Genomic DNA, 21,280 nt, shown 5'->3' with positions numbered 1-21,280 from the left:
TTATCTCTGTCTGCCAAGGACAATTATTCATGTAGAAGTTGTACTTGCATTTACATGCTGCCTCTTAAAATTAAAATACAAATACATATGAGTAGGAAGTAGTCAGCATGTAGTAAGTGTTCAATAAATAAATATTTGTTGATTAGAAATTTCTCAATGTGTGTCCCCTTCTGTCTCTGACCCACTGGGAGAAAGACCAGAGCCAGTGCCACTCCACACGCAGACATCCACAAATATCCTGACAATGCTTCTGCTGAGAGCATGACTTCCTTTTTTCCCATGGGCTGGGCTTGACACCATCAGCAAGATTGAACACCAAGCTGATACGGCAAAAAACAGAACTCACCACTTCCATGTTCCCAAGTATAGAGCGCAAGCGCAGAGTCCTAACTGGCTCCTGGTTTTGAGGCCAGCTGGGACGACAGTCTGTGATCAGTTTCAGGCCCCTCCACCATGGACCATTTTTCTTCTAGATTATATATTAAAACATATTCCTTTGCCTTAGCATAGACGGTTGACAAAGTAGTCACCAAAAAGAGAAAGCTTCCTTTCCTTTCTTAAATAAATGGCTCCAACTCTGAGTAAGAGTTGAAAATTATCTTCTTTAGGCAAAATGCATCCCTGAGTGTTAGCAAACTTGGGATTCTAAGAATGCTTTTTTTAGTATTTAATAAGCAATATTAATTGTATCTTTCACAAAAGGGTAGGAATAGGAAGGCCAAGGCAAGAAAAATGTTTTTCTTTGTACCTCCAGGGCATGGTGCATAATGAAGGTTCCATACATGTTTGCTGAATGAATGTATGAACAGTTGCCATATCACTCTCACACTAATTACCATTGAGTACTGAGGGACTATCCCACCGGCATCACCATGATAGATATAGACCGCCCCTGCGAAGTCATCCTCCTTGGGTGCACCAATGGCCACATCTGAGGGTAAAAAAACAGCTATGGGTTAAAAAGCCACATTAATAATATAAGTGCAGCTTCCCTAATTCTGGTTGTCATGTCTGAGTCCCTGGATACCAGAAATTATTGGTTGTTGATTGTTCAAGCATCAATTTGGGCACAAGATCCCTTAGCAGGAAAAAAAAAAAAAAAAGGAGGCCAGTGTGGTGGCTCACGCCTGTAATCCCAGCACTTTGGCAGGCCAAGGCGGGCAGGTCGCCTGAGGTCAAGAGTTTAAGACCAGCCTGGCCAACACAGTGAAACCCCAGCTCTACTAAAAATACAAAAATTAGCTGGCTGTGGTGGCACACACCTGTTGTCCCAGCTACTCTGGAGGCTGAGGCAAGAGAGTCACTTGAACCCGGGAAGCGGAGGTTGCAGTGAGCTGAGATTGTGCCACTGGACTCCAGCCTGGGAAACAGAGTGAGACTCCCATCTCAAAAAAAAAAAAAAAAAGTACAGTGAAAACTATAGAAGCTGACTGAGAGGAATTTAGTTCCAAAAAAGTTTCTACCTTATGCTCGTAAGAAAAACCACTGACCCATCCAATAAAAGAAATGCAAATATAAACTACGTGCCATAATTTCCATCAGGGAGAATTCCATAGACAATGGCTATTGTGTAACTGAGAAAGTCTGAGGTCCTGGATAAAGGACCATTCCTTATTATTATTTGATAATAAATCCATTCCTGGATAAAGGAAATATACAGAAGGGCATTCACTTCACACACAAGAAATAACATTACTCTCACAAACTGGCAACCCCTAGAACAAAACCTAGATGTTCCTAACTTTTTTCCCTTGCTTCTAACAAAGTCATGTGTCTGCAGAAGTGAGGCCAAGGGGGAGGAAAATGAAGCCCTCTGTAGCCAGTGGTAGGAGGTATCAAAGACGTCTGGATGGCTGGCCTGGGCAAGGGTTGCCCCACCTCCACCACCATATGCCCTGGTGACATGGTTGCTCTGCCTCCCGATGTCTGTATGCTGTGTATGCAGCGAGGTGAAGAGGCTCAAACAAGCCAGAGAGAGAGGCCAAGAGGCTGTGAGGAACACTGCTGTCCAAACAGACCTAGACATTAGGTACATATGCCTCCATGCCTCCCAAGACACACACACACACACACACACGTACACTCTCAAAAGTCAACCTAGCTGCTGCTATAATCAGGCAGAAGATGTCTGGGTTTCTAATTCTCTCCTCACTCATTTCCCCATCAACATGGTAGAGCATGATGGAGCATCAAAGGCTCAGAAACAAGGAGAGTTGATGGCAGGATGAAGCTATTCAAACTTCTCTGCCATAAGAAGTCCCAAATGGACCAGCCCCAAGGTTTGCTTCCACTGCAAACAACAAAGAACACTGAGCTGGTGAGAAGGGATTATGCAGAGGCAAAACTCCAGTGGGCTAGAAGCTCGGCCCTGCCTGTCTACACGGAGAGCACCTCTAAACGTGTCCTCTCTCCCCACAGCACATTGATGGGCCTTCGAAGTGGATCAGTAGACCCAGGAGCATGCCACTAGAGATGGACAGTCAGCGAGCAGGCTGCCCCTCTGAAGCAGAGCAGCTTGCTGCACCTGGAGGGGCTCTGTGCACCAGGAGCACTCACTCACCTGGGAACCCATCATTGTCCAGATCGTCCAGGCTGGCAATGCTCTCTCCAAAGTGCGCATTGTAGGCACCATCCCCAGTCAGAGCCAGCTGCTCCTCGAGGGCTCCCTGGGAAACAGGATGGAGGAGAAAATGGAAAACAAAACAAAAACAAACAGAACAAACAATAAAAATCAATAAAAAACCAGAGTTTGAATGCTGCCCTGTTAGAGCACACTCATCGACAGGAAACACCTGGGCAGAATTACAGGAACCCAAACTTCTCTCTCCTGCTGGCAAAATGAGTCCCTTTTACCTGCTTAGCAGGATGGTCTCCCATAGCCTGAGATGCATTTTTGAGGGAAGGAGAATGTCATGGTAGCCAATGACTACACTCTCTGCCTTGTCCTAATACACTACACACAAGCAAACCTCCCTGCCCACCTTTCCCCCATGTGCTCTCCACGTCCTTAAGGCATAGCACTTTTTCCCCAATGTTGTTTTAAAAGGGTATACATTTTTCTATTTTTTCTTTCCTGTGCCTTTTGGTACAAGTTTATAAAGCTGTTTTGCAAAGTGCATATATGAGTTATCTTGATAGAGGGAGTCATGGTTCAGAAAATCCAAGCACCCAGTCGTTCTTGGCCAGAGGGTGGCTGTGATGGCAGACGTCACTGTGCCTGTTATTCATGCATGGCTCAGGTATGAATTTCCTGAGAAAATACTAACCAACAGAGGGAGGGGGTTAATGGTGTACAAAGGCAGGAAAAGTCATCTAACTTTGGGGGAAAAAAGTCATACCTACTCTCACCCCAAATCACTGACACATGAAGACCAGAGTGATACAATGCAATCTGATGTCCTGAGACATGAGAAGATGTACGCATTCCCCAGTGCAGAGGCAGTCTGGGCCCACTATATCCTACAGGCCATCCCACGCGTGTCTGGCTTTTATCATGACCAAGTCTTCTTTTTCACTATAAACACAATTTACACCTTGAAAACAGTCAAGGTGAGATGATTTCTTGGGTGAATGAAACCTCCACCCCAAAACACAAATATGCATTAATTTCTTTCTTTCAGTGTAGTGGGGAAGAGGAGAGGAACACCAGCAACTGATTCCTTCTATGTACCAGGTACTGTACAGCCAGCTCCTCATTCAAATCACACAATGACTCCATAAGGAAGATCTTATGATGCCTCTCACTTTGCAGATGAGGAAATTGGGCCACCAATTTCAAGCCATTTGTCCACATCACACAGGCTAGGACATGGCAAAACCAAGATTCAAACTCAGGTCCACCTTGCTCCAAAGTCAGAATTTTTTCCACTACTCCACACTGCCTTCCGATCTTTATTCAAATGGCTGATGTTCAACAGAAATGAGAATACTCTGGTACTTAGAATAACCATACAACATCAAGAAACACTGGTTGGCAGGGGAGGGTGTGGGTGCATCATGCCCAGTGGAGGCCTGGGGGAGTTCTTGTGCTTCAAGAGTCCACCTTCTGATTTAGACACACAGTCTGGCTGTTGGACCTGACTCCTACACAAATGTCTCAGTCTCCTGCAAATACAATGGCAGGCACCACTGAATGCCCACAGTGCTCATTTACTTAATGTCCCCCTCATTTCTCCCTGCACCCTGCCCTGACTTCGTGGAATGTCAGTGGGTATGCAGGTGCCAAGAGTTCCTGCAACAGGTACCAATAAGCACCTTCCCTCCCAGATATTTTATTTTTTTTAGAGACAGAGTCTCACTGTGTAGCCCAGGCTGGAGTGCAGTGGTGCAATCATAGCTCACTACCACCTCAAACTCCGGTGCTCAAGGGATCCTCTCGCCTCAGCCTCCTGAATACCTAGGATTATAGGCAACCACCACTGCACCTTGCTTGCTGGCTTGTTGACTAACTGATTGACAAGGTCTCACTCTGTCACCCAGGCTGGAGTACAGTGGCATGATCACGGCTCACTGCAGCCTCCACCTCCTGGGCTCAAACAATCCTCCCACCTCAGCCTCAGCTGGGACCACAGGCAAGCACCACCACACCTGGCTAATTTTTTTGTGTGTTTTTAGTAGAGACAGGGTTTCACCATGTTGGCCAGGCTGGTCTTGAACTCCTGGCTTCAAGTGATCCTCCCACCTGGGCCTCCCAAACCTCCCTGGTTTTAGATCTGACTTCCTGAAGAGCCTGAAAACCTCAGACGCAACATAAGGCTCTAACAATCCCTGGCTCTCCTTTCACTGCTTCCTTCCTTTCTGGCATCTGCCCACTTAGTTATAGCTAAACCTCTGCCCTCTCCCAACTGGGATACCTAGCATCTCAGCCACTGCTTAACAGTACACTTCGATTTTTTTTAATATGAAATTATATTCTCACTATTTGGATAAAGATAAAATTAAACATCTATCCAGAGAGCTGTTATTCACATTTTCTATGTATTTGGCATATTTCTGAGGACTGGTTGTACATGCAGTTTTCATCCCATTTTTCCACTGATTATCTCCATAAGCATTTTCTCATGTTAGAGAAAAGGTAGGCGGCACCAGAATGTTTTCATTGAACCATGTTGTTCTTGTTGAATACTTGTACTTGAACACTTGTACTTCCAGATCCTGAAAAGACTGCTTTCTCACTGGTCTCCTGCTTCCGCGATGCACTGCTGTCCCCCAACCCAGCCCCCACTCACCCACCCTCCTTTAGCTACAGAGGGCCAGAGGCATCTTTCTGTCCATGTCACGTCCCTTTCATGGTTCTGCAGAATAGGGGACACCAAGATTATTGGCCAGGCATGGTGGCTCACGTCTGTAATCCTAGGGAGGCCAAGGAGGGCAGATCACTTGAAATCAGGAGTTTGAGACCAGCCTGGCCAACATGGTGAAACCCCATCTCTACTAAAAACACACAAAAAATTAGCCGGGTATGGTGGCAAGTGCCTGTAATCCCAGTTACTGGGGAGGCTGAGGCAGGAGAAGAGTTTGAACCCAGGAGGCAGAGGTTGCAGTGAGCCAAGACTGCGTCACTGCACTCCAGCCTGGGTGATGGAGTGATACTTTGCCTCAAAACAAACAAACGAACAAAAAGATTATGGTTCCCATGCAGTCCCCTGCCCCCCCATGCTGAAATGAGTGGTGATGCCACCTCACACCCCAACCCACTTGCCCAGCTCTGCACTAGGGGCTCTGCTCCAGCCCACCCTGCCTGTCTGCTAACTCCTACTCCTTCTTCAAGATTCCCCAGCCATTGTGTCCTCCTCTGCTTCCCTGGGAAAATGTGCATATGCTCCCAGAGAGGTGGCATAACCTTGAGACAAAGCATGCCAGCTCTAAAGCCAGCTTGCCTAGGTTCAAATCCCAGCCCCACTTCTTAGCTGTGTGGTTTGGGACACATTACCTAACCTCTCTGGGCCTCAGTTTTTCCACCTGAAAAATGGGCACCCTTGATACCATGTGTATATTGCATAGAAATCTCTCGTAGAAAGCAGGAAGAAGAGTCCCTGGTACATAGTAAGCACTCAAAAGACAATTATTAAGATTCTTCCTTGGCCCCTGGGTGTCTGCAGTTGTAACATTGTATATAACTTTCCATTAATGGGCCATTGAGCTTATTCAAGACAGATATCACATATTTTCATCTCCTCTGGGTAACACTGCCCCCAGTGCCGGCCCAGAGGGGTGCTCGGCCACTGCTGGCTGGACAAATGTCCCTCCTCCACACCCATCCGCACATTGCCCAGTATTGTACTCACGTTTCCTCTGTTGATGTAGACAGTGACCTGTCCCTCATCCCTGATCTCAGAAAACATGGGGGCCCCCACCAGCAGGTCAGAGAGGCCGTCCCCATTCAGGTCAACTGCGCACAAGGAGGAGCCGAAGTAAGAGCCCATCTGCAACCAAGTTGAGTTGCAACAAAGCATTCAGTGTCTGCTCTCACACAAGGATGCCCTCGCTTTCCTCCACCCCATTGGCTTTAGAAACATCCCTCAGAGGAATTGAACAATGAGAACACATGGACACACGAAGGGGAACATCACACACCAGGGCCTGCTGTGGGGTGGGGGGAGGGGGGAGGGATAACATTAGGAGATATACCTAATGTAAAATGACGAGTTAATGGGTGCAGCACATCAATATGGCACATGTATACATATGTAACAAACCTGCACGTTGTGCACATGTACCCTAAAACTTAATGTATACTAAAAAATAAAAACATAAAAAAAAAAGAAACATCCCTCAGAGGCTGGATGGCTATGCTGCCCCCTAAACCAGAATGCCTAGCAAAGAGTGAAATACCCAACTTCCAGCAGCAAGGCAGGGCCCCAGTCAATGTGAGACAAAGCTAACTGGCCCGAAGTCCCCCATTCCTGGAGTCCTATCAAGGGGAAGATAAATAGATTGATGCCCACAGAATGAGGTGCTGTTTTTAAAAATGCAAGCTGAGGACACAAAGTTATGTTACAACCATAATAAAAATGCTCCTTATATCAGACATTTGACAAGGCCAAGCAAGTAGGAATATGAAATCTCACAACACAAGAAAGGCATGAAAATAAATGTTACATGGGGAAATAGGTTATTCTCTCCTGGTCCTATGCATAGCTGAAAGATTGGTTAGGAAGGCATGAGCTGAAGTGACAGAAAAAGGTACAACTTTTAAGACTGTTTAACTGATGAGGGAACAGAGCAAGATAATATTGACTTTTAATTATAGCTTAATTAGGGGTCTCAAACCCAAATACCAACAGGATCCAGGCAGGTGATATAACAGGCATAAGAAAAAAAATTAATGTGGCAAGTGACACTTGTCTTCCTTGTCTACATAACAATAGGGAGTGGTGGAGACTGTGGCAAACTGGAGCCCACAAGCCTGGCTAAAGGAGCAGCTTCAACCCAGCTGCAGCTAACTGCCACCAAGAGGAATGCTGACCCAGAGAGGAGCAACCTTTCCATTTTCCAAAAGAAGCCAAAAATTTAAAACTTTATTTAAAGTGCCAGTGTTTTAAATGCTCGCAACTTCTTCATGTGTAAAAACAATAAACAAATACTGTGCAAGCCAAACAAAAGTATTTGTAGGCTGTATTCTTTCCAAAGGCTGTCAGTTTGCAACCTCTACTTTAAAAAAAAAAAAAAAAGAAGAAGGCCGGGCATGGTGACTCACACCTGTACTCCCAGCACTTTGGGAGGCGGGTGGATCACAAGGCCAGGAGTTCGAGACCAGCCTGGCCAACATGGTGAAACCCCATCTCTACTAAAAATACAAAAATTAGCCAGGCGTGGTGGCAGACACCTGTAATCCCAGCTACAAGGGAGGCTGAGGCAGGAGAATCGCTTGAACCTGGGAGGTGGAGGTTGCAGTGAGCCAAGATCATGCCACTGCACTCTAGCCTGGGCAACAGAGCAAGACTCTGTCAAAAAGAAAAGAAAAAAAGAAAGAAAGAAAGAAAGAAAAGAAAGAAAGAGAGAAAGGAAGGAAGGAAAAGAAAAAGAAAAAGCATTATTCTTTTAAAATAAATGTTTTCTAATAAAAGGCCCCTGGGTTGATGGACATGAACAAGCCTTTTCTTTTACTGTTGGAGTTTGTTGGCAGCTGACCCAGGGAGTTTGAGGGAGAGAGGTAGAGGACACTCCAATCTATTTCCTGCAGCTAACAGGGTCACAGGAGGGCTTTGTAGTGGCCGCTCAGAAATCCTTCCCCAGTGATATGCCAAGGCCATCTTCCTCCCCTCTGATTACCCATTCTCAAAGGAGAACGGAGCAGGAAAGGGTTGAAATCACAGAGGGTGAGGAGGAAAGAAACCGAGTTGCCAGTCACTATTTCAGTGGCCTTGCCAATCTCCCCATCTGAGCTTTGGTAAAAGAAATCAGTAAGACACAGGCAAAGACCCAAAGAGCCAAGCTGCCGGCTGCGCTCACTGGCTGAGCCCCAGGGGAACTATTTGTTTCATTCCAAAGGACTATTTAACTTGGCATCTTCATCAATGTTAAGTTAGAAATCTCTATATGTGAAGTTTCCTATCTCAGTCTTGAAATACAAATGCTTCACATACTCCGTTAATTCAATAAAACTTCAATATGGCAATGACATGCTTTGGGGTGTGTGTCCGATGATCAGAGCTCCCCATCAGCCTGGAAATGTGGAGATGTGTGTCTGTATCAACATCTGAACTGCACACATGTTGGTGATTTCTTAAGTGTACTATTTGGAGAAAGTCAACCAATAAAGACAAGAACCAGGTTTTTTTTTTGTTTGTTTTGTTTTGTTTTTTTAATCTTTTTGCTTTGTTTCTTCTTATAGGAAGCCAGGATACAGAACTATCTGACCAAATTCTAGCCAAACGGAAGCAGAAGTGAACCGGTGGTTTGCTGAGTTAGAACCCTCCTGTCTATGTGACTCTGGACATAGGGATAAATCTAAAGCCATCCTTTGAAAGCCTGGGGTCATGTCCTTTTGTAGGAGGTAATGGAGAAGTCAGAAAGACATGAATGTCTCATTTCTTCTGGCAAGAAGCAGAATAAGTTGTATAAAGAAAGGTCATGGCCTATTTCAAAAGCAGAACGATGATGACAGGGTAAATCTAGTTGGAGACACTAGTAGAAGGAAGTGAAGGCAAGAGGACTGTGAGTGAGTGGCAGAAAGAAGGGGTGCCTATGGAATGGTGCAAAGGTTAGGGCCAGAAGAGCCCTAAAGAAAAGAAAAAGTCAAATGGCTACGAAGCCAAGAAGTTGAATACCTGGGCCTTTCTGTCCCTTCTCAGGGAACCTGATGTATCTTGGTATGATAAGGACATCCAAGCAGACATTCAGGCCTGAACCTGTCCTGGAACTCAATGGCAGAAGTCTTCAGGAAGTTTAGACAAGTGGGTTCCCAAAGGTTAATCTCATCCTCCTTGCACCACCCACTCTCAGATCTACCCCCAAAAACCTGATCAACTTGAGCATAGGTTGTCATCCAAACCAAGAGGTTTTCAAGGAGGAGAGAGGGCACAATTACAGATTGTTAATTACTCGAAGGCAATAGGAATTAACCGGGCCTCCCCAGGGCACAGACAGTAAGGAGTAGGGCAGGGAAGGAAAAGCAGTTTGGGGGGCACAGCTACAACTGAACATAAAGATACTCAGAAACTCCACAATTCATTTTAAATAATCCTTGGCCAGGTGTGGTGGCTCATGCCTATAATCCCGCACTCTGGGAGGCCAAGGTGGGTGGATCCCTTGAGCCCAGGAGTCTGAGACCAGCCTGGGCAACATGGTGAAACCCCATCTCTACAAAAAAAATACAAAAATTTGCTGGGCATGGTGGCACATGTCTGTGGTCCGAGCTACTTGGGAGGCTGAGGTAGGAGGATGGCTTGAGTCCAGGAGGCAGATGTTACAGTGAACCAAGATCATGCCATAGTGAGACTCTGTCTCAAAAAAAAAAAAAAAAAGGAATCCTTTACCTTTAGGCTTTCAAACCCAGGTACATTTGAAGGGAAGAGGGAGATTGTTTCCATGCTAGATACATTCACCCATTTGTTATCTTCTGCAGAAGATCTAAAATGTTAGCCTTAATTCCACTCATACCCTACTTGCTCTTTGAAACTGTCTTTTGTAAATCACAAGTAGCACAGAGTTATTTCTTTTCTAACTTTAAGGGTGCTTGGAAAACCTTTTTGCAGAATGGCTCACAGTCATTTTCCAGTGCTGTTGCTTTGGGGTTTTGGAAATGTTAAAATAACACAAGCCAGCAGAGTTCTCGGGAAGGCAGAGCCACTCTGAGGAAAAATGCAAAACCAAGTTTGGTGATGCATTTTTTATTCAAAAGATAATGACAATTATACACTAAGTGTACCTATTCGGATTGTTAAAATTGCAAAAAGGTCTACTTGAATGGGAGAACAACATAGAAGGATCCTGGGCTGGCGTACAGCAGTTCTAACTCGGCAGGAACAGAATTGAGGAGGCACATGGCCTCCTCCCATGTCCCAGACATCCTATGCTTCTTCCCAGATCCCACTAAGGCCTCCACCAAGACCAGCCTCCAAATTACCCCCACAGCTCCCAGCCTAAACTTGTGTCCCTTAGAGTAGCCAAGCTCAGCCAAACAGTCCTGCTGATCTAAGCCACACAAGAAGTGCATGACTGATAAGCTCATGAAAACTGTTGCTTATTAATAGCAGGACTCTCTAATTGGCTTAATTTTAGACAACAGGGCAGTATAATGGAAACTTTCAGAAAGCAGAGAGAGGATTAGGGACAGGGTGGGGAGGACCCAGGCAGAGTAATCTCACCCAGGCTAACTTTAGGGCAGCACCCTGAGCTATTTCTGCTTCAAGGTTCTAAGAGGAATCGGGCAACCTGTGTTTGGATTTTCTTTGTGTGGCAACAGTCAACTTGGCAATGACAGTTGAGGGCTGAGGATTCGGGAAGGGGGTAATGTTGGGCTGGTGAAACAGGCTCAGTGAGAAGCATTTATTGCTACCTGTACTCAGAAAGATCTGCTCTCTCTGGAGGTGGAGATGCGTTGAGAAAGGATGGAGGCAGAGAGACAGGGCATGCAGTCACTTTGATGACAGTCTGAACTATGGACAATCTCTTAAAACTCTGTGCTGTAACTTGGCCCCATATAACTCATCTTGCTACAGAATGTCTCCTAAAGCGAGTATGAATCCCATGAATGTACAGATTACACATACCGCTGAGAAGGTAAAGACACCAACAAGCAGACAGCACTGCCATATAAACACAGGGCACAGGTAGGGCCTTCAAACCAATTTTCTAAAAAGTACTGACTCCCACATGATCACATCTCTCAAATAAAAAATAGTCATTTATACCAAGAACCTCACCTTTTTACCTGATGCTTGAAAGATCTTAATTAAGGTGCCTGATCTTCGGTCAGCTCTGAAAATATAAACCTATGGAATGAAAAAAAAAAATCTAGTTAGGATGAAATCAGTGATCAAAGATATTTATCAGCACTCTCCTGGGAGTCCTATTTAAAAGCTTAAGAGCCAGGTGCACAGCAGATGTGCTTATGCTAGCTGATGATCATGAAGAAGTCAGCCGTCATTTTACCAGCCCTGCAAAAAAAAGGGTCCTTCAATCCTGAGGGAGACATCACCTCCACTGCTCCTGAACCACAATACTTATAAAAGCCACACACAATAAGACCCAAGGAGCTTCCAAATTACAAGTAAACAATTCAACTCTGAGAAAAAGCTAGTATTTTGTTTCTTGAAATATTTCCTTTATTTCTGTTTTTAAAATTAGTTGGTGGTATGGATTGGACTTTATTCCCAGTAAGACTTTACCAGGCATTACAACAGAAGATAAAGGGATAGGTGGAGATGAGTACTGTAGACAAAGCAGTTTCCCAAAGTGATTTCACATAATATTAGAGTCATGTGATCTGCCTGGGTAAAAATGAGTTTCGTTTGGGAAATGTGGAGTTAAACATTAAGTAAATTCTTTGACTGTGGAACTTTTTAGAGCCTTTAGCATGTTCATGTGAACTATGCATCGCCACTGCAAAGACGATCACTGACATTTAACTTCCTAAATGTACTTGACTATGGAAGTTCTTTTTTTCGGATTACATCTCGTGGGAAGAGTGTCTCATGAGAACCAGTGTAAGTAACCTTCCCATGAGATAAGGAACTGTCATCTTAGTGTGAGTGCTTTTGTGCCCTGACACTAGAATATCCAGCAAAATCCTGAAGGCCAGGGGTCCTTGGGAATCAAGTCTGTACTAGCTAGCCCCAATCCCTGGGAATGTGGAATTGTCAGCAACTTTGTCACTATGACCAGTTTCCCCATGCCTCTCAGGTGGTCTAATTGAAAGAAGCATTTTTATGTACTTTATAAACTGGGTCCAGGAGTCCCGCTGTCTGGCTCTATCAATTATAAGTACCATTCTCAACTTTTTAACTTTATACCTTGCACCCCCCAGATAGCCAGTGAGAGGGGTTTGCGGAGGGGTCATCTTAAGACTTGACAGGGACTATGAAGTTCATCACAATCATCTGAAGGAAAAACTATAAAACTGGATCATGTTTTCTGCAATTACGGAGAAAAGAAAGCTGCTATCATTAGCACAGAGGCACCCGCATTACTGTGAACTAGACGTAGGCATTTTTACCATTTCTACAGAGATGCCCGGTAGCCTGCAGCCCCTCCCCAAGAAGACAACATCAATGTGAACAGCTCTCAGTGCTTCTTTCTCCACTATTTAGATAAATTCATGCAACTCAGAAAGAACCACCTCTTTCTTGAGGTGATCGAAGGTCACCTACTTGATCCCTCCTCCCTGCCGGCTCAGGGCCCTGGTTTATCTGGTTTCAGTTTTGAAGAACCTCCTTCCACAGCATCAGTGTTAGGGAGGAGGGAGGCACATGCTCCAGAAACGTGAGCAGCAGCTCCTAACCTCTGCCCAGGAGGATCCACAGAAATTATCCTTAGTCAAGCCTAGTCAACTGGAAAGTTCGTCAGCTCCCTGATCATCCTGACCTCCTGGCTGAAGGCTCCAATTACCAGTGGTCTCAGCTCATCTGGGCTAATCCAGAATCCAGATTCCACTTCTCCAAGCCCTGGGAGATATGACCAGACTCTATCACAGGTCTACCCCTAAAGGTTCAGATCCAAAGTTCATTCCTCTGTTCACTCAGTCTTTCCCATCAGACAACCTATGGAGCTTCTTAAAAATGTGGGTTCCTGATCCATCTGTACCTACTCAATCTGGATTTCCTGTACCTTCATGATAAAGAACCAACGAGCATAGTTCACAATTCAGGCTCCTCAGAGGTCATGTTTCCCAAAGGAATTCAGGCAGCCCTAGATCCAGGGGGTGGGTTTTTTGGCAGATACTATAGTTTAGGGAAAGCCAGACCCACATATTTCCAGTCCAGCCTTTGGGCTGAACCAGTCTTGGGAACCCAATGTTCCTTCTAAAACACTGGGGAAATAAATATGAGAATAATTTGGGGCATGAATAAAGCCTCAAAGATATCTGAGACTAGACCTAGCTCCATTAAATCAAAGCCAAACTTGGGAAGGGTTTGGGATTTGAAGTTGGACAGCACTACATGCCATTCTTTTGAAGGACACCATAAGGCCAGGGCTCAGTCTTATAAATTACACACACACACGGTCAGCTGTGAAAAACCTCAGATGAGAGTGTGCAGGAAATCGAGAGTGTGAGTATACTCACACTCTAATTGAGCTTTCAAGGGAAACTTTCCAATGGAGTGGGGCAGTCAGGGTGTTCCTCATCACCTCCCCACCAGCCACCCAGTAGAATGTTCAGGTCAATGTCAGCTGGCAAACCTCTGCACCAGGGACTGCATGCTCCCCTCTTCTGTCTGACCCCAGCTATTCCACAGATGTTTCTCCTCACCTTGCCGATGCCTTTGTCCTGTGGGGCACCTCCTACCACATCAGTGGTGGACGGGTGAGAGAAGTGGCCAGCGGTCACTGCGTAGCCTGAACAGGATGGGAGGAAACCAAGCACACGGTTGAAAAAGAAGGGAAGGGAAAAAAAAACATCCATCAGAGGAAAATGTTTCTCAAGCATGCTCCCTACTCTTGGAACATAAACTACCAAGAAAAAAATGGCAGCTGTCAACCTTCTCATGCTGAAATGGCTCTCATCTCACAAAAAGTCACGTTCACCAGGATATCAGGGCAGGAAAGAGGGCTTTCTGAGTGTCTTCTTTCAGACAAGTACTGTATGAAATACTATATATCTGTTTTCTTCTTTTCAAGGCATAGTTTTCATACAGTAAGGTCATATATCTGACGTGTAAAACTCAATGAATGCACACATGAATGTAGCCATGCAACCACCACCCAGATCAAGGAAGTGACTATAACCACAGAACCATAACCCCAGAGGGTTCCCTCATGCCCTTTCCCAGTCAATATGCCCCACACAGGTAGCCACTATTCTGATTTCTATCACCATATATTAGGTTTGCCTTTTCTTGAACTTCACTCACCATAACATCTGTGACATTCATCCACATCGTTGAGTACAGTAGTAGTTTCTTTTTATTATTGAGTAATATCCATTATATAAATATGTCATATGTTTATTCTGTTGCTGGGCATTTAGGTTGTTTCCAGGCTGGGGTTAATATGAACAAGGTTGCCACCAACATTTTTATGCATGTCTTTAGGTATCTCTTTCAGTCTAACAACTTTATGAAGAAGGCATGACTGTTTCTTCCATTTTACAGATACAGAATTAGAAAAACCTGTTAAACAACATGCCAAAGATCACACAGCAAGACTCAAATCTAATCTGCGCCTCTAAAGCCCCTGCTGTTGACCACACTCCCTCCTACAAGAAGGCAAAAGAAGCTGTCAGTGGGTGGGTGGGTAGGTGCATGGTTGGGTAGATGGATGGGTGGATGGGTGGGAGGGTGGTCAGTGAAAAAATATGGATGCAAAAGGAACCTAGAAACAAAGGAAAAGATTGCCTAAGCTTAGCCTCAATGTCTCCTGCTTTCTGAGAGTCTTGCTAGCAGGCTGAAAGCTCTCCTCTGGCCAGCATAAATCCTGTACAGGCTGCCATATAATCCCCAAACTTGTCATCACCCTCTAACCCTAAAGTGATTGTAAGTTGTTTGAGTTTTGCGATGACATCATATCATGATCAATTCTTCCTCACCATGTGGCTGATTTCTCTCAGACTGGTGACTGATAGTACTTAAGAGTATTCTGAGTGAGATCAAAGCCTGAACGGATCCTTGATAATCCCTGCAGCTGATAAGAGCCTCTAATGTGTATACAAAGAGAAACAACAGGCTCGAAGCTTCAAAGGAGCTGTTCTAGACCCCAAACCCATCATCCAAACTGGGCTTTCTTCTGCTCTCTCTTCATTCCCTGATTCAATAAATATGTGTTGAGTTACTACTATACACCAGGCACTATACCAAATGTGAGACACAATCCCACATTTTGTCTTCAAGGTGCTCCCAGCCCAGTGAGAAGTACAGTACCAGTGATAGGTGCTCTCTCAGACGCACCCACAGGGAAGGCAGCTCAGCATTTAGACTCTGCGCTCAGAAACCACAGGTTCATACTCTAATTTTGCTACTTAGGAGCCATGTGACCTTGGCAAGATGTATAATTTCTTTGCTCCTCAGTTTATCTATAAAATGTAGATAATAATAGCTACTTCATAAGGTTGTTTCAGAAATTAAAAAGAAATAACACATACAGCCTGGCATAGGGTAAATGCTTAATAAACAACAGCACTAGGCAGCTGGGTGCCTACAGGAGCAAACACCCCAGAGTAGAAGGATTGTTGGGTCTATGCTACCAGGCAAAAAACTTGTAGTTAGAAGGGAAAAGGCAAGTCAATGACTCCCTAACCCCATTTAACAAGAAGTTCCCAGTGACGCTATGCAAAAAGGGAGTCAGGACCTTTCCCTGTAAGTTATGTATCATGAGTGCGAAAGAGCATTGTGTGTCATCATTAGGCCTTCCTAAATTTAGCTTCGCTTTCAATCCAGAATTATAGCATTTAGGGCATAAATTAAAGAAAAGAGTCTTGTAATTGTCATCTACACAAGCAAAGACAGCCTATGTCTGTTCTTAAATTGGCATGGACCTTGTCCCAGTGTCATTCTGCCTGATAGCTAAATTAAATTGTGTCTATCTTCTTTCCAGAAGATTAAAAGAGTTAAGAAAGCAAGATAAATTTTTCTGAGCCTTTAATTAACCTTCAGCATTAGGTTGCCATCTGTCATGATAATTTCTAGTTCTTATCTTTCTATTTGCAACCAGTTTTGTGATCAGAAAGCAAGGACCCCATCCAAAGGGACGCCCATGGAAAATCAAGACTCCATCACGCTCATTTCTACCTGACCATCTGAACTTCAACAATTGATAAAATGAGAAAATAAAATGTTTATTTCCCTGGAGGTTCAACTGTCAGCTTTTTAATTAAAGCATACAGTTTTAATTCAGTTCCCTCCTTGGTTTTCCTCTCTACCTTGTGTTTGTGGAGCTAGATGTGAAGATGCCCTGGCTAAAGATGTAAGTCATTAGAACAACAGGCGTCAAAGCCAACTAACTCCTCTTTCCAACAATAAAGCAATAATTTGTGAATCTGGTGGGAATCACTCCCATTTCCCCTTTCTTACCTGTTCTCTCCCTGAGTACTCACCCAGGTAGGTGTACCGCCTGTTCATGATCACTTCGTCGTTCAGTTTTAAATAGGTGTTGTCCGTAAGGTTCAGCACTTTGATGGTTCCAGCCCAATAAAATGACCCTGGAGCACCCATCACCACCAGCTCCTACCAAAAAGAAATCCAACAGTAAGCAGAGAAGAAGTGAGGAGGGGAGGAGGGGAGTGCAATGAGAACCACAGTCACAACAAAGGAGAAATTCCTCACACCAAGAACTTTTTTTTCCCCAGCTAAGCAACAAAAACAGACACCAGATTCACCAGCATTATGGAATCTATTACACAGACGGGATTATCAGGACTAAAGATGTGAAGAGACTGAGCAAGGTGACAGAATTCACGACAGGCCAGGCCCCTATTCCATCCACGATGAGACCACACACGTTTCCTCAACTTTACATCAGGCTCTAACAAGGAAATGACAAACAGCTGACATTGACCTCAACCACAGATTCTGGGGAACACCACTCATGAAAAGCAGTAAGCAATACCGCACCCTGCCTGGACTCCAGGCTCACCATTCAACTCCCCCGACCTGATGCGTAGCGAGAGGAAACTGTGCACTAGTACTCCAGGGAATCCCCTCCAGACCACACTCAAGACCCTCTCAGGGACGTTCTAGAACATGGTTTTCCGATCATTACAGTCCACTGCAAACATGGAAGAACAAAACCAAGAGACCAGCGAGGTCAACTAAGGAAGAACACAAACTGGAAGAGGAGACCACAAGGCAGCAATAGACGGAATCATTGTTAAAAACAGACTCAAGGCCGGGCGCAGTGGCTCATGCCTGTAATCCCAGCACTTTGGGAGGCCGAGGCGGGTGGATCACTTGAGGTCAGGAGTTTGAAACCAGCCTGGCCAACATGGTGAAACCCTGTCTCTACTAAAAATACAAAAATTAGCCAGGTGTAGTGGCACATGCCTGTAATCCCAGCTACTCAGGAGGCTGAGGCAGGAAAATCGCTTGAACCCGGGACGCAGAGGTCTCAGTGAGCCAAAACCATGCCACTGCATTCCAGCCTGGGTGACATAGCAAGACTCTGCCAAAAAAAAAAAAAAGACTCAAGAACATAAGAGGCACAGCTGTCTTCAGCATTTAGATCGGGGGAAATGGTCAACAGGGCTGAGAGCATGTTTGTGCCCCAGAACCATCACCAATGCTGACAATAACCCTAAGTTCCCAGAAATGATTTCGTCACCCAAGGAAGTCAGCACAGATATCTGCTGGGGTTTTCCCCTGGGTGATACGATAATGGAAATCAATCAACATCCCCTGCTCTCTCACTCCCAAAGTTTATTTCCTTTGTGTTTTTCAAAATTCTAGACCAGACTGTTTTCCAAGAGTGCAGGGCTCAGGTAAAATTCAACACTGTCCACTATTTCAACCACATTAGGCTCTTCTCCTGCCACTGCCCCCTCAGACTGCATGCCTAGGACACTCTAAACTAATTCTGGTCTTCGGAACTCCCTCTGCTCTTTTTATCTTCATCTGTGCAATGCCCTCACACTTCCTCTGCTTGTGTAACCCTTTCGCAGTATTCAAAACTCAGTTGAAATGTGGGTGAATCCTAGACCAAATGTTGATGAGAAAAAAATGATTCCATTCATAGGAAGTTCTAGAATCAGCAAAACCAATCCACACTGATGGAAGTCAGATCGGTGGGTACCTGGAGTAAAGAGGAGGAACACTGTCTGCAAAGGGGCATGAGGAACTTTCCAAAGTGATGGAAATGTTCTCATCTTCATTCAGACAGAGACGACATGGTATACACATTTGTCAAAACTCATCGAACTCTGCATTTAAAATAGTGTATTTTATTATATGTATTAATTTTTTAATTAATAATCTTGACTTTTTAAAATTCCAGAACAGTGATTAAACACTAACAAGGAAGTCATCACATAAAAACACAAAACATGCTAATGAGATGACATTTTACAAGCATTAAGACGAAGCTCCCATTGTGCAGAGGCTGTGCTGGAGCTAGGAGGCAGGCTGTGCTTGTATCCATCAGAGGTCCCTGGCTTTCAGTCCTTCCTTTCCCCAACAGGGAATCCCTACTTTTGGATTACCTTTATTTTCTAAAGTTTCGACACTGCAATAAGAAATAATCAGAATTATTTTTCTAATGAAATCAGTAATTTTTCACTCAACAATGTTTATTGGGCACCTACTATTATATCTCAGAGTTCACACTAGATATAAAGATAAATAAAGTCCCTTCGTAGATCATTCTTGGGGTAAGACAGCATGGTAATGTGCAAAGTATTTCAGAAAAAAATTCTATGCAAACAGGTTAAAATCAACAAAATTTCTAGAGGAAACCTTTCAGCTATAGACAAAACTCCAAAGATACTGGTCATGAAGGCTCATGGGGATAACAGATGCTGTGCAGGTCAAGTCTCTCACTGCTGAAACCCACCTGACCTTCCCCTGAGCCTTCAGAATTCCCCTGCACCCCGTCCCTTGGTCACCCACATATATTTCAGAAACAGATCTTTTCAGGTTGATCTCCCTCTGCAGAGACGAGCCCATGCACTGGCAGAAGCTGCTGGCTCTGACAAGTCTTTGGAGGCTAGATCCTGTCGCAGAGATTTAGAATTTCTGAGGACAATTCATAAAGTCACCACTGAATTCTCAGGGAGTGAGTGTCTGCAAAAGCCAGAAGTACCTAAAGAAAAAAAATAGAGAGAGGAGGATAGAGCCTGCAGGCAAGAGGGCAATGCCTTAAACAATACGTGTTATGGTTAATTTGGGGAAAAGCCTTAACAAAGGGTAGGGCAGGAACACAGATGGAAGAAAAGCCACTAGATTCACGCCGGAAAGGCTTGCTTTTTGATAATTCAGGAGGGTGTAGACAAGAAATGACTGTTGATGAGCACTTCATTTTAAAGTTTTGAGATCCTACCCCCCTTGAAGGAAGCTGCTGATGATAAGCCAGATGTTCCCAGGGGTATCTCGCTGTTTTACAAAAATAGATAGCTTTCTGCAGTCAGGACGCTCCACTGGGAAACACAGCAGAGCATCCATCCACTCATTCTTTTTACACTCATCTGTCCTGCATAAGAGACCAGGCTAGTTCTAGAAAGAGTACAAAAAACACAAATAAGTTCATCAGAGGAGAGAGACTTTTTCTCCTGACCTTGAGCTTGGAAAGGAATTTGTAATCAGTGTCCAAATATAATACAAAGGGCACTGAAGAACCTAATGAGCAACCTCCTCAGCCCCAGATGTATCCTCAGTGCAGAGTTTTCTCCACCTGCAGCTTTGCACAGGCCAAAGTTTTGAGCATCAGCACAGGCCTGCAAAGGCTCTTCGGGACATTGGGGGCAGGGATGGGATATGTTGCTTTCTGATGATTTAGACTAACCCAGGATAAAAGCTGAAAAATGTATGCCTACCATACCACTGCATCCCTTCTCAAACATTACAAACAGGGTAAGATAAAGTAATTCCTGTCTTCAAAAACCTTTAAAACCAACAGCTCTTGTTTTTACCGCACCACGCCACCCCGCCCCCAGTGCTCACACCCCTCTCCCTTCAGCCCATACTACATAAAACAGGGCCAAGCCTGCGACCCTCAGGGCTGAGGCTGAAGGGAGGGACAGTGCCTTCCTGGAAATCCCTCATAGTTGTTTTTTCTGTTCACTATGGATGATGCTTGTGACCTTTCTGGTGCTGTTCACAAGTGCTAGGAAAAAGTGACCAATACTTAGCTCCCCACCATGCAGGAACAGCCAGTGTCAATGTCACACACACAAACGAAAGCTTCTCTAAGCAAAGGCCACCACTACCTAAATCACATTTGTGGAATCCCATCAATAAGCAATGCAGCTTTTTCCCAAGATGCACTTATTAGCAGAACCCCTAGAGGGACCGGGGTATGTAGGTGGGCCTGGGAGAAGCCATATATTTCCTCTGTGTACTGCAAGTTGGCATGAGCAGCTGGGCAGGAGAGTGCCCGGGATCTACAATAGAAGTCCGTGCTGAACAAACTCCCACCCAAGTGTCTCTAGGCTTCTACAGCAGGCGTGAACGCCAGCCCAGCTGGTCCAAATCCTCTCTTGCTGCTAAGCAGTATCTACCACCTCTGTTAGCCTCATCTACAAAAATAAATAAACCTCCCAGGAAATTCTCTCTAATCCTCAATGACAGGCTAAAATTCAGGTGGTATCCATAGCTCAGAAGGCTTTGTTAAGCTCACGGTCACTGACCTGTAGGTCAAGCAGGCACCTTAGGCCAAAATATTTTGGGGCAACATAGCTATGACCAGAAGGCCACAGATCCATGTCCAGCTTGGGAGGGGACAACAGCTCACAGAAAAGGCAAGCCCAAGTGGCAAGGTCAGCAAGAGGGCAGAGGAGGGGAGCCGCACTGGCCTGGACCCTTCAACCACATTTCCTGCTCAGCCACAAACAGCTGAACTTCCAGAAACAAGGCAGGCAGTGAGTTCAAAGACCTCCTGTTTAAGGAGGCCAAAAGCCTGGGAACTGAAGCGGAGGCCAAAGTCCAAAGTAGCCAGGAGACAGCAGGCCGGGGTCAGAGGACAGAGTGGCGCCCAG

At 44.9% G+C, this 21,280-nt stretch overlaps 1 protein-coding gene across 1 annotated transcript in view; it reads right to left on the bottom strand.

Annotated features, from left to right (window-relative positions):
• ITGA9 (integrin subunit alpha 9) overlaps positions 1-21,280 on the bottom strand; it is a 371,697-nt gene that overhangs the window by 303,841 nt on the left and 46,576 nt on the right. The window contains exons 6-11 of the mRNA XM_004033838.5: positions 16,694-16,823; positions 13,916-14,001; positions 11,370-11,438; positions 6,288-6,425; positions 2,561-2,666; positions 837-931 (exon numbers count right to left, since the gene is read on the bottom strand). Coding sequence (XP_004033886.5) covers positions 837-931; positions 2,561-2,666; positions 6,288-6,425; positions 11,370-11,438; positions 13,916-14,001; positions 16,694-16,823 — 624 coding nt within the window. The remainder of the gene's footprint in view (positions 1-836; positions 932-2,560; positions 2,667-6,287; positions 6,426-11,369; positions 11,439-13,915; positions 14,002-16,693; positions 16,824-21,280) is intronic.

The sequence above is a fragment of the Gorilla gorilla genome, chromosome 2 (genome assembly GCF_029281585.2).
Source record: "Gorilla gorilla gorilla isolate KB3781 chromosome 2, NHGRI_mGorGor1-v2.1_pri, whole genome shotgun sequence".
Classification (NCBI taxonomy): Eukaryota; Metazoa; Chordata; class Mammalia; order Primates; family Hominidae; genus Gorilla; species Gorilla gorilla.
This window is presented reverse-complemented; position numbering and strand designations above follow the sequence as displayed.